Source organism: Lithobates pipiens, unplaced genomic scaffold, assembly GCF_037356315.1.
Source record: "Lithobates pipiens isolate NorthernLeopardFrog02 unplaced genomic scaffold, aLitPip1_a1.2 Scaffold_22, whole genome shotgun sequence".
NCBI lineage: Eukaryota > Metazoa > Chordata > Amphibia > Anura > Ranidae > Lithobates > Lithobates pipiens.
The window spans coordinates 158,572,639-158,586,230 of NW_027507784.1; the positions used below are offsets into that span (position 1 = coordinate 158,572,639).

At 39.9% G+C, this 13,592-nt stretch overlaps 1 protein-coding gene across 1 annotated transcript in view; it reads left to right on the forward strand.

Moving 5' to 3' along the window:
* Positions 1 to 13,592, forward strand: part of INO80D (INO80 complex subunit D) — a 60,941-nt gene that overhangs the window by 22,369 nt on the left and 24,980 nt on the right. The window contains exon 6 of the mRNA XM_077448521.1: positions 12,368 to 12,477. Within this exon, the coding sequence (XP_077304647.1) occupies positions 12,368 to 12,477 (110 nt within the window). The remainder of the gene's footprint in view (positions 1 to 12,367; positions 12,478 to 13,592) is intronic.

Genomic DNA, 13,592 nt, shown 5'->3' on the forward strand with positions numbered 1-13,592 from the left:
CAGAATCCATTTGTCAGGAACTTCTTCAAGGCTCTATCTAGATCCAGGCCTGTGAGAATGAAGTCCTGTCCTACTTGGGATTTGGCCTTGGTTCTTAGAGCTCTGACCCAAGATCCATTTGAACCATTAGAGGGGGCTTCACTTAAGTGGATTGTACTAAAGACTGTATTTTTGATAGCGATCACGTCAGCTAGAAGGGTCAGTGATCTACAAGCGCTCTCGGTCAGAGAGCCATTTCTGTTAATCTTAGAGGACAGGGTAGTACTTAAGACTGATCCTAGTTTTCTTCCTAAAGTGGTGTCCACTTTTCATAGGACACAGGATATTATTTTGCCAACTTTTTTCTCAACCTCAGACAAGGATGAGGCGAGATCTTTAAGTTTGTTAGACGTCAGAAGAAGTCTATTGATTTTTTTAGAAGCCACTAAGGTCTTCAGGAAGTCAGACTCACTTTTTGTTAATTTTTCGGGCGCCCGCAAGGGCTGCAAGGCGTCCAAAGCGTCTATCGCCAGGTGGATACGAATGGCGATAGTTAAAGCCTATGAGTTAGAGGGGAAGCAGGCACCCTTAGTTAAGGCACACTCTACAAGGGCGGTTTCCGCATCATGGGCAGAGAGAGCTGGAGCCTCTCCGGAGGAGATCTGCAAAGCAGCAACGTGGTCCAGCTACTCAACGTTCGCAAGACATTACCGTCTGGATTTATGGTCTGATAAAGAGCAGACTTTTGGACGTAAGGTCCTCCAGGCAGTGGTCCCGCCCTGACAAGGTGAGCTCCTTGCTTATCATCTCAAAGGCTGTCCTGGAAGACGATATGAGAAAACCGGAGTTAGACTTACCGGTAACTCTTTTTCTAGGAGTCTTCCAGGACAGCCTGGCTTCCCACCCAAAGTTGTTTAAATTGGACTAAGTGGTGAGGATGTGTATTAACATGATTGTTAGTGTGTTATGTCTTTCAGAGCCTCCCGGCGGTTCTTGGAGTAAAACTGAGGAGGGCCTGGAGGACCACACCTTTTATTTAATTGGCTTGACGTGTTTCCTGTCCCGGAGGGAGGAGCCCTATATCTCAAAGGCTGTCCTGGAAGACTCCTAGAAAAAGAGTTACCGGTAAGTCTAACTCCGGTTTTTGTGATTATGCCTGCTTATTGGTGACTTCCGTGCTTTTCCCCCTCAAGGGTCCCCACTCACCGAATCCACGCACCCCCTAGGGGGTTACACGCCTGTAATCTGTGTTCCACTTTATTGAGGATCCCACTGCTTGGCTCTGTCTTCAACAGGTCCTCTCCAGGATTTTTAAAGGAGATGGGAGAAAAACTCTTTTGTCCGCCAGTAGTTCCTCAAAATGAAAAAAATCCACTCATGGTGTAGTATTTTGGTTTACTAAATACTTAAGTTGGGGGGAAGGGGAGCAAGCTACAAAAATCTTAAAAAAAGGGTTTTCTTTATAAATATGTATATATGGTGGGAGACTGGTAGCCACTTAAAAAATGCTTTATTGCAAAAAAAAATTATTAAAAAAAAAAAAAAAAAAAACTTTTCCATATGCCACAAAAGTTTCTGCACAACACTTTGTACAAAAAAATCTTTTTAGATTTTCCACAACATTGCAATCTATAACAGTTGCACTGCAAAAAAATTTCTTTATATGTATAGCAGTCATACACTTCAGAAAATATAAAAAATCAAAAAGAATTAGTAATAATAAAAATAAAAATATATAAAAAATTGTATAAGAAAGCAACAATACAGTCCTTTATATACTTATGTATAGCAGCGCTGTGCTCAGTCATATGAGGCCTATACCCCTAAGTATACACCCTCCTTCTATGGTGGGGAGCTCTGATCTCTCTTTAGGGGGTACCGGTTTCCAGGCTCTATAAGGCTACTCATATGCTGAATAAAGATTATAAAAAATTAATATTGTTTAGCTTTAAATGTTGGGCATCTTTGCACAGACATAAGCAGCAAAATGCAAAGACCACAATGCAAAAACAGCACTCCGGTTTGTGGAATCCCTCTGAGCGAGCGGCGTGCGCTCCAACGGGTCAGGCGCACCGGAAGTGACGTGGTGTGCGTAATGACTCTGTACGCGTTTCGTCATAGACGTCCTCAGCAGCGATACTACACACACTCACAACCACGTATTTGAAGATGCCTGTACCTCCCATTACCAGACACCAACCAATAGCTGGACTGGGTGGGGTTACAGGTTTGTTTACATCTATCGTTCCTCATTATACCTAACGGGCCAATTTCTATATACCTAATGTTTATACTCATAAACCCCACCGATCGTAAAAAGGGGCACAACGGGTGGTAGTAAATACTGTCTCACTGTTCCTTGTCATGTCCACAATGAGGAGAAAAAGGAGAAAGAAAAAACGAGAGAGAAAAAAGCACGCACCGAAGAGTTTCTTGTTTTAACCTTTAGCTTATTACCTTACTGATATTCATATGTATTAATCTTATTATGCCCAAGAGAGGGGCACTTCCCTTATGTTTAGAATTCTTTCATTTGTAATTAGGCTCGGATGGTCCCTCAAAGCTATTTGCAAACCAGCGAGGAATTATTTCTATTTTTATTTTTATTTATCTGCATCTAATACCTCTTACAAAAATTCCCAGATATTATCTTATAAACCTCATGGTGAACAAGGGATATGGTAATTTCAACTATGCACTCCACACTGTCATTTGGAATCTTTTACCAGCTTATTTATCCACATCCGATGTCCCTCACAGGACTTCCAGTTATTCATCCCAGATATTACCTTTTAAAACTTATGACGAACAAGGAATATGTTAATTTTAAATAAAAGGACCTCACATGATACCTTAAAATCTTTTGCCTACTTTAGGGCTATATCAAATTCTTCATCCTCAGGGAATTCAAATTGAAAGTGGTTGAAAGCACTATAGCAGACATTAAAAATCAGCTTGCACCCTTCACCGAACATAAAGATTATAAAGATAAGGAACAAGAGCTACAAGAAGCCATAAAAAAAAATATGATGCAGACCTCCAAACAAAAAAACAGAAATTTAAGAGGGATGTAGCCGATTATAACGAAATGAGAGTATATAAATGGCAGACATCCATGCAAGAGGGAAGGAATGAACAGGAAGATGAGTCAAGAGAAGACCTTAATGAAGGCCCTATGGAAATAATGGGAGGGACGACTGAGACACCAACAATGATGAGTAACTATATTACAACACCTAGAAGAAGACCTATACTCAAAACCAACAACCAGGGGAACTATGCGGTAGGAAATAGAAGAAGTGACCATCAGGAAATGTTTGAAGAAGAAACACCTAGGTATAATATCCCTACTCGGAATCAGTTTTCCCCTTTAAGAGAATATACATATAATACATACCCGCAGGAAGACACTCAATATAGAAGAGAACACAGATATCCGCCTAGGAAGCCACTGAGAGGCTATGGGGATTTTCGCGGGAATGGCCCCAGAGACAGACCACCGGGGAGATGGACTGCAAGGGTACCCTACAGAACCCCAAGATGGAGAGGAGGCAATACAGAGAGAAGACAGTTCAGAGAAGGCCCTTACAGGAGAGAAGAATACAGGGAAGATTACAGAGAAGGCAGGGGACAAGGGATGCCGAGAGGGAATTGGAACAACCAATACAGGAGGAGAACGGAAGACATGCAAAGATATGGAGAAAGAGAAGAAAATATAGGGGATGCCGAGGAGGAAAGGACAAGAAAGAGAAGACGAACCTAATAGGAAAAGGGATATACAACCTAAGCCAAGTGGAATTCAGTAAAGATGAAATGAAAATTTTAGATTTGGGCCTAAAATACGCCCCGGAAAAACATTTGAATAAATTTGAAACATACATAGATCTTAAAAAATTTATTAGAAAGTTGAATTTAAAAAAAACATTTTGCGACGAGTACGGAAAGTAAAGTAAGACCAGTACCAGTATACACCCAAACACAATTGAAAAACAAATCGGTGTTCAACCCTAATACAGCAGGGAATCAATGCCTGACAGCCTTTAGCAAAATGGTAGAAAATGATTTGAGAAAACTTAAAGATAGCAAGAAAAAGAGATCAAATAACATATGGAAAACGATCAAACAGTTGGGGGACAATAAAGAAGTAGTGATAAGGCCGGAAGATAAGGGAGGAGGCCTAGTTATTCTGGACAAGGACTATCAAGAGGAAATGAAAAACCTGTTACAAATTGAGAATACATATAAAAAACTGAATGGTAATCCCAAATTAAGATACGAAGACCAGTTGAAAGCGTATGTGAAAAAAGGGCAAACAATGGGTATCCTTAATGAGAAAGAGGCCGAATATTTGGTGTCAAATTCCACGAAAACACCCGTTATGTATTATAATCCTAAAATACATAAGAGATTAAATAAACCACCAGGAAGGCCAATCATCAGCGGTATCAATTCCGTTTTTTCAAGGCTGGGAGAATATTTAGATACCTTCCTTAAACCGTTGGTATTGAAGGGGAAATCCTATCTAAGGGATAGTGCCCAACTTGTAGAGCTTCTGAGTAACATCCAGGGTACAGATAAATATCTACTAGCAACCATAGACGTGAATTCGTTATATACAAGCATTGTGCAGGAGGACGGCTTAATAGGGGTAGAAAGAGCACTACATGAACATACGAATATGAAACAAGAACAAGTGCAGTATATCATCGAAGGCCTAAAGATGGCCATGGCCTGTAACTATTTTTGGTATGGACACCATTATTATGTACAGACCACGGGAGTAGCTATGGGTGCGCGGTACGCACCAAGCGTCGCCAACCTTCTCATGAACAAGTGGGAGGAGGAGTATATATACTCAAAGAACATACCCCAGTTAAAATTCTTTCGGCGGTACATTGATGATTTGGTGATCCTATGGGATGGGACGCCAGAAGAATTTGAAAGATTTCTACTAAACCTGAACAATAATAAGTATGGACTAACTTTCAGCGGTAAATGCGATAAACAAAAGATAGAATTTTTAGATTTAGAAATCTTTAAGAAAAATGACGTCCTTCATACAAAAACATTTTTCAAAGAAACGGATAGAAATAGCTATATCCCCACTTCAAGCTGCCATCATCCAAAATGGAAAGCAAATATCCCAAAAGGACAGCTTCTAAGAATTAAGAGAAATTGCAACTCGATGGAGGATTTTTCTTCCCAAGCAGACAAACTGGTTGCACAATTTATCGAAAAGGGATACAAACATGAATCGCTGGTTAAAATAAAAAATGAAGTTGGGAATATTGATAGAAATACCCTGTTAAACAAATCGATAAAAGAAAAACAGAAATTTGACTTAGCATTCATCACTGGATATAATGCACAGTATTATGAAATAGAGAAAATAGTAAAAAAATATTGGCCCATTCTCCAGGAAGACAAGATCCTGTCAACAATCCTCCCAAAGAAACCAAAATGTTATTTATAGGAGAGCGCCGACACTACGAAATATGCTAGCACATAACGTGATTGATGGCCCTAAAAATAGTACCTTTTTGGAAGAACTGAAAGGGTTCTATAAGTGCAATAAATGTTTGGCCTGTAGGGTTAGCAAACCCCAACCTCGAAGGAAGAAGACTTTTAGATCTAAAACGGATCATATAGAATATAAAATCAAAGAACTTATTACATGCCGCAGCACACACGTCACATATGTGCTGGAATGCCCCTGCAATCTGCAATATGTGTGCAGAACCACCAGACCACTATACATTAGGGTTAGGGAACATGTAAATAACATTAGGAAGGGGTTCCCTAACCATAATGTATCCAGACATTTTGATCTTTTTCATCAAAGGGATCCCTCCAAAAGGGTATTCTATGGAATTGACTGTATAAAGAAAAATTGAGAGGAGGCAACATGACCACCCTTATATCTCAGAATGAGACTAGTTGGATATATAGATTGAACACCCTGGCCCCCAAAGGGCTAAACATCGATATAGATCTTAATTGCTTTATAGCAAATCCATAGATAGCGAGGTGGGATATATGTATGATTAGGGTTTTTCTCAAATCATAAGCAATGTAAGGAAGGCATATTTATGCATGCATCTACCACTCTTGTCTGGTAGAAAAAAACATTTCCGCAATAAAGGATGTTTGACTAGATAATATCTAGGTTTGTTCCCCTATGTAAAACAAAGTTTGTTTTACTAGATAATGTCTGGGTTTCTCCCCCTGTGTGTGCATGTGTCTACTTCTATACATTGAGGGAGACGCAATCTGTTAACATGTATACACACACATGTACAGATTCCACTTAGCTTTCTAGCTGAATGAGTCAAAGAATCTTTAAAAGATTCTTTATTAATGTTCTACCATCTAAATTCAACAATAACGGACATCAAGATGGAGTGATTAAAATTGTCCTTTGGAAATTTTATATCATAATATCGAAAATATAGGATATGTGTAAGGGGTGAGGCCTAATAGGCATGTCAGTAAATCATTTAGGTAATTATATTATATAAAAAAATAAATGTGATTTATTATGGTTGCAATAGGGGATTTTTTGTTCCCCCCCCCCCCATCTGAGTTTTATAGGGTAATATCTGAGGATGAAGAATTTGATATAGCCCTAAAGTAGGCAAAAGATTTTAAGGTATCATGTGAGGTCCTTTTATTTAAAATTTAACATATTCCTTGTTCGTCATAAGTTTTACAAGGTAATATCTGGGATGAATAACTGGAAGTCCTGTGAGGGACATCGGATGTGGATAAATAAGCTGGTAAAAGATTCCAAATGACAGTGTGGAGTGCATAGTTGAAATTACCATATCCCTTGTTCACCATGAGGTTTATAAGATAATATCTGGGAATTTTTGTAAGAGGTATTAGATGCAGATAAATAAAAATAAAAATAGAAATAATTCCTCGCTGGTTTGCAAATAGCTTTGAGGGACCATCCGAGCCTAATTACAAATGAAAGAATTCTAAACATAAGGGAAGTGCCCCTCTCTTGGGCATAATAAGATTAATACATATGAATATCAGTAAGGTAATAAGCTAAAGGTTAAAACAAGAAACTCTTCGGTGCGTGCTTTTTTCTCTCTCGTTTTTTTCTTTCTCCTTTTTCTCCTCATTGTGGACATGACAAGGAACAGTGAGACAGTATTTACTACCACCCGTTGTGCCCCTTTTTACGATCGGTGGGGTTTGAGTATAAACATTAGGTATATAGAAATTGGCCCGTTAGGTATAATGAGGAACGATAGATGTAAACAAACCTGTAACCCCACCCAGTCCAGCTATTGGTTGGTGTCTGGTAATGGGAGGTACAGGCATCTTCAAATACGTGGTTGTGAGTGTGTGTAGTATCGCTGCTGAGGACGTCTATGACGAAACGCGTACAGCGTCATTACGCACACCACGTCACTTCTGGTGCGCCCGACCCGTTGGAGCGCACGCCGCTCGCTCAGAGGGATTCCGCAAACCGGAGTGCTGTTTTTGCATTGTGGTCTTTGCATTTTGCTGCTTATGTCTGTGCAAAGATGCCCAACATTTAAAGCTAAACAATATTAATTTTTTATAATCTTTATTCAGCATATGAGTAGCCTTATAGAGCCTGGAAAACGGTACCCCCTAAAGAGAGATCAGAGCTCCCCACCATAGAAGGAGGGTGTATACTTAGGGGTATAGGCCTCATATGACTGAGCACAGCGCTGCTATACATAAGTATATAAAGAAGGACTGTATTGTTGCTTTCTTATACAATTTTTTATATATTTTTATTTTTATTATTACTAATTCTTTTTGATTTTTTATATTTTCTGAAGTGTATGACTGCTATACATATAAAGAAATTTTTTTGCAGTGCAACTGTTATAGATTGCAATGTTGTGGAAAATCTAAAAAGATTTTTTTGTACAAAGTGTTGTGCAGAAACTTTTGTGGCATATGGAAAAGTTTTTTTTTTTTTTTTTTTTTTTTTTTTTTTGCAATAAAGCATTTTTTAAGTGGCTACCAGTCTCCCACCATATATACATATTTATAAAGAAAACCCTTTTTTTAAGATTTTTGTAGCTTGCTCCCCTTCCCCCCAACTTAAGTATTTAGTAAACCAAAATACTACACCATGAGTGGATTTTTTTCATTTTGAGGAACTACTGGCGGACAAAAGAGTTTTTCTCCCATCTCCTTTAAAAATCCTGGAGAGGACCTGTTGAAGACAGAGCCAAGCAGTGGGATCCTCAATAAAGTGGAACACAGATTACAGGCGTGTAACCCCCTAGGGGGTGCGTGGATTCGGTGAGTGGGGACCCTTGAGGGGGAAAAGCACGGAAGTCACCAATAAGCAGTCATAATCACAAAAGTCACCTTTCTGTCACTTGAAGCAAAATTGTACTTCTGGGAATACCTGAAGAAAGACTATCTTTGGACTATATATATGATTTTTTACATGTTTCTATTCACGTTTATTTTTACACATTTTCTGGTTTTTGTTTTTTGTTTATAATTTTTCTGGTTTTGAATAAGGTTGCATTTTTTAGGTTTTTGATGGTACACACAAATCTAGTTATTAAGGCTTGGGGGCCTCTACAGTATAATAAATAATAATTAGCACAAGGATTGTGCACGTGCAGTGGAGGTATAGGTGTTATACTTCCCATACATGGGGATTTTTTTCACCATCACAGAATAGTTTGAATATTATTCGGTTCTTTTTGATTTTTTGTGTTTTGGTTATGGTTTTTGTTTTCAGCTCTTTTGAAATAAGTGATGAACCCAGTGAATTCATATATGGTAATTAACATAAGTGATGTATAGTCACATTTGGTTGGATTAAGGATATAAAGAAAAAAACCTTTTTTGGTATCACAATAATAGGAATACAATATTAAACACGGGTGCAATATATATATATAGGCTTTAGGGATAATAAATGGTTAAGGCAGGTTCGGATTTAACACCAGCCTGAGGTAGCGCCAGCAGCCCACAACAATCATTAAATAGTTAACAAGCATTTTGACAGACTAACCACTAAAAAAAATCCTGACTCTGTTTGCGAGTGTCTTGCAATACGAGCAGAAATCAAGCTAATGTGGTGTGCAGCACCACATTTGGCCAGAGGTGCAGGTGCGCAGGTGACACTCGGAACAGTTTGGAAATATTTAGAAACACTCTGCTCCTGAGGGTTTCTGAGTTCAGCCGAGCTGTCTGAGTATTTCCATGGCTCTCCGGCGCCATGAAGTCAACGCGGAACAAATTATCTTCGTTTCCATTGACTTTTATGGGGAAACTCGCTTTGCTATGCAAGTGGTTTGGATTACAAGCATTCTCCTGGATCGATTATGCTCATAATCCAAGGTTCCATTGTATACCTGAAATTTCATTTGTCCACGTGATTGCCAAATGTATCCACATAACCCAAAATCTATCCGTGTGAAAACAGTAAATCCTTCAGACCGCTTTCACACCGAAGGCCTGTAAAGCGCCTGAAACGGTCTCCCCAGTTTGAAAGCCCGAGTGCTCACTGAGGCGGTGCGCTTGCGGGACATTACAAAAAATCATGCAAGCGGCATCTTTTGGGGAGGTTTGGGAGCGCTGTATACCACCCTTGCGTATTGGAATGCTTCTGAACGGCCTGAAAAGCGTTTCGGAAGAGCTGCCACACAGGCGGCCTTAAACCTTCAGCCGCTAGCGACCGAAAAACGCTAATATGGCTCAGCCCCGGTGTGAAAGTACCCTTGGTCGATATTAAAGGATAAGTTTTCCTTTTTGGGCACAATTTCACTTTTCCTATGCCATTTCTGGCTCAGCCATCCCAATGTGCTTATCTCTCGTTTACCTTATCTGCAGAATGTTTAAAATCTTATCAGTTTATTTGTATTTTTGAACGGATTTTCAGATGCCATCACTTCCTGTAGCTTGTATTGGCATTCACTTCCTGCTAGGTCATGTCCCAGAAGCCTTCACTTCCTTGTTGCATCACAGAAGAGGGCGTGTTCACTTCTTTGGTCCACACCTCCCTCAGTAGAATACCACCTTCCATGCACTTTCTATACAATCTGAATTTATATAATCTAATTTAGATCTCCCATCAGCTATGTAGTACAAGGACCTGTCTGATTTGATACAAACTGAATTGATTGTTCAGGTGTGCCTTTCTATTCCATAGGTCTGGTAAAGCTAAAAGAAATTGCATGGAGATTGTACAATCGGATTGCATAGTGTATGGCCATCTTTATACAAGTACATAGGAGGTGGTGGATGGAGACACCACTTTTTTTTGCAGGCCTCGTTCACATGTCCACGTAGTGGAAATTCACATTGCCACATGCATTTGTTTTGGAGCATTTCACTCACCACGTATAGGGCAGCCTATTCACTTGAATAGGCTGCTGTACACATGACAATTGCCCCATAAGAAGCTCCAGAACTCTTTTTGGAGTCGAAGAGTGGTGCGTTACTGCAGTTTTTTGTGCATTTGCTGCACTTGGGGAGCCTTTAACATGTAATGACAACACAAGCATGATGCACATTTGCAGCGTTTCTGAAACACATGGCAAGCGTCGCCTGTTTTTTCATGCTATTGTTTTTGTGCTATTAACCATTAATGACACTGAAAGCGCAACTAGGTAATTTTGGGTGTATAAATGTGGCCATACACTGTATAATAGGAGGACACACCATCAATCCAATCACTCTGTATCCAATTACGCAGGCTCTTGCACTACTTCAGGGGTGTTCTGTGGGCTGCATGTGGCCCCAGGAAGTTTAGCATGCAGCCTGAGCCTGTCTGAAGGGACCCTGGGGAAACCAGACAAATGCAAGTATGGAGAGATGCCAGGGGTACTGTGAAAACTTAGTTGATGGGTTAAGGTGTTCTAATGAGCTCAGCTGGTAAACTCCTTCCTGTGTCTTACTGGCTAGTCTCAGTGAAGATATTTGCCAGCGCACCATGGAATGACATGGCATCCAAAGGGGTGGTTTATTGCATGATCACAACACAAGGAGAGTGCCAACTGGCTAGTCTGTCTGTATACCTGGGAGTTTCTGAAGTGATCTGTGAAATGCTGTCATGCATGAGGTAAGGCCTTGTTTTCCAAATGTATGGAAAAAATATTTTTTGTGCTACAGAGGTACGTTAATGGTATATTGATACATAGAGGAGAAAACTGAACTTTGCCTTTTTTTTTAAGTTTAATTCATCCATGTGACAAATGGGATATCCTAATGTGAAGCCATGCTTGTAATTGTGCATACACTTGTAAACTAATGAAAATTTGCATACACAGACTAACTACATGAAAACAATCAAATGAATTAGCAGTGACACAAATTAATATATAAATGGCCAGTCTACTATTGCAAAAAGTTCACTATTCTACGAAAATGATCCCAGTGTTAAAGTTTTTCAAACCATAAATGTGTTACAGTGTTCTGTCTCTCCCCTCATGCACAGCCTCTTACCAGATGGCAATGATTTCAAATCGTAGAGATCAAAAAAAGCGTTTGAGCTGTTAAACGAGAAATAACTCCTTAGCCTGCCTCCAGAACGTGGCCTTCACAGGAATGATTCACTGCTGGTAATCAGATGTCATCCACAGCCATATGTGCCCAAGCACAACTCAGGAGAAGCCTCAGTGTAGTAAAATCCATTATCATTTATTTAAAAGCAAAACTACCTTACAAGCATAGAAGAAATCGAGCATATATGTTAAAACCGATATTATAATAATAATTACTATTATATCATCCTATGTATTAATTTGTCTAGTCCCTATAGACTAGTTAGTCTATTAAAACTCTGAGCGCATGCTACTGTTAATATCACAATAATACAAATTTAGCTATGAAACCAAACACACGGTTTAAGAGTAATCAAATCTCATTTATTTCCCAAGGAAATAAGAAAGCTAACATGTATTAAAAGGAGTTACAAGATTACATAGCACACAATACAAATAATATACTTGGCACGTCCTCGTAGCTGAGCCTCGTGATGGAATAAGGGGGAGCTCTGTTTGAAACATTCCCTTTTGAAAAACACACCTCACCCACACGAGATATGAGATGTTGACAGGTATTTATTTTCCTCTGCATTTTTTAGCAACATTTGTTTATACAGTATATGTAGGTGGACCTCACAAGTTCATCTTTTTATCAAGACTTTGATGCGCTTCACAGTATTAGAATAGGAATCCTGAATGGTTTTGGACCCCAAATAATTAGTTTATACAGTTTTATGTAAATGTTTATTCAGAGCTTCTGACACCCTTTTAGAAAAACCATAACATCATTAATATGTTAATGTGGTTTTGTTATTGACTTTTGTGAGAAAAGAGCTATCTATTGTGCATATTTGTTCTATGGTTATGTTTTAATTTTTGATTTACAGACCTATTCAACCAGAACTCAGAGGAACAGAACCAATACTCTGCAGTGCAACTATGAAGAGCCAAGCATGCTCAAACCGTGCCCTACCATACACAAGACACTGTTTTCAGCGTATCCTTTTTCTAGCATTGTGGTTGTTTGTCACCCAGTAGGGTGGATGCAGTTATGGAGGGCTTAAAATTGGAGTACACCAAAATCACTTGTATAATGATTCTGCAGATTCCGCTTTAACCACGCTATATCCTATTAATAAAGTCAAAAGTTACAACTAAAGATTCCTCTGATGGTTTAAAGAAATGACATAACTAGTTACTATGAGTCACAGGCCCCATTAAGTATACCACAATCTTTTTGTTATCCCTGGCTGCCTCCTCCCAACACTGCAGCTCACACTGGGAGAAGACAAAGTTCTCTTTAAAAAAGTTTTTTATTTTTTTTCCAGATGCATATTTGCCTAGGTGGATGCAGCATCATTCCCCCACTGCCTCTGCACTGAGAACTGAGCAATTGAACACCGCCGATGGCTCGGTTTTCACCGCTCCCCCGAGCAGAGAGCTGCTGACTGTCAATCGGCATCTCTCCGCTCTGAAATGGTGAACAAAAAATAAAAAATCAGCAGAAAGAAATGATTAAATGGAGAAGCAGAGTAAGGCGTCAAGTAGGGCTGATGAGTAAATTAAAATTAAGGGTTAATAAGGGGTTTAAGGTGTGGTTTGTGTACTTTTTTTTATTTTTTTTTTATTGAAAGATTGCTTTTAACCAGTTCAGGTCCACCCTATAGCAGATTTAGGGTCCTTTCACACGGGGCGGATCAGTGCTGATCCGCCCCGTGGATATCCGTTTGCTCAGCGGGGATCGCTCCGTCGATCCCCGCTGAGCAGGGAGAGGACAGGTCCGTCTCTGCACACTGCGCAGGGACAGACCTGTCACAGCGCCGCTCTCCCCTATGGGAGATCAGATGACGACGGGGCGCAGTGTCCGTCGTCATCCGATCCGCAGACGGATGGAAAAATAGCTTTTTCCTCCGTCACACTTTTTCGTATCGGAGCGGGTCGGATGTCAGCGGACATGTCACCGCTGACATCCGACGCTCCATAAAGGTCTATGGAGCATCCGTTCAGGTCCGCCTGAAAAACTGACAGGCGGGCCTGAACGGATCGTCAGTGTGAAAGGGGCCTTAATGCTACACCCTGTAACAGATGTTCTCTTTCCCACTGTGATTGCAC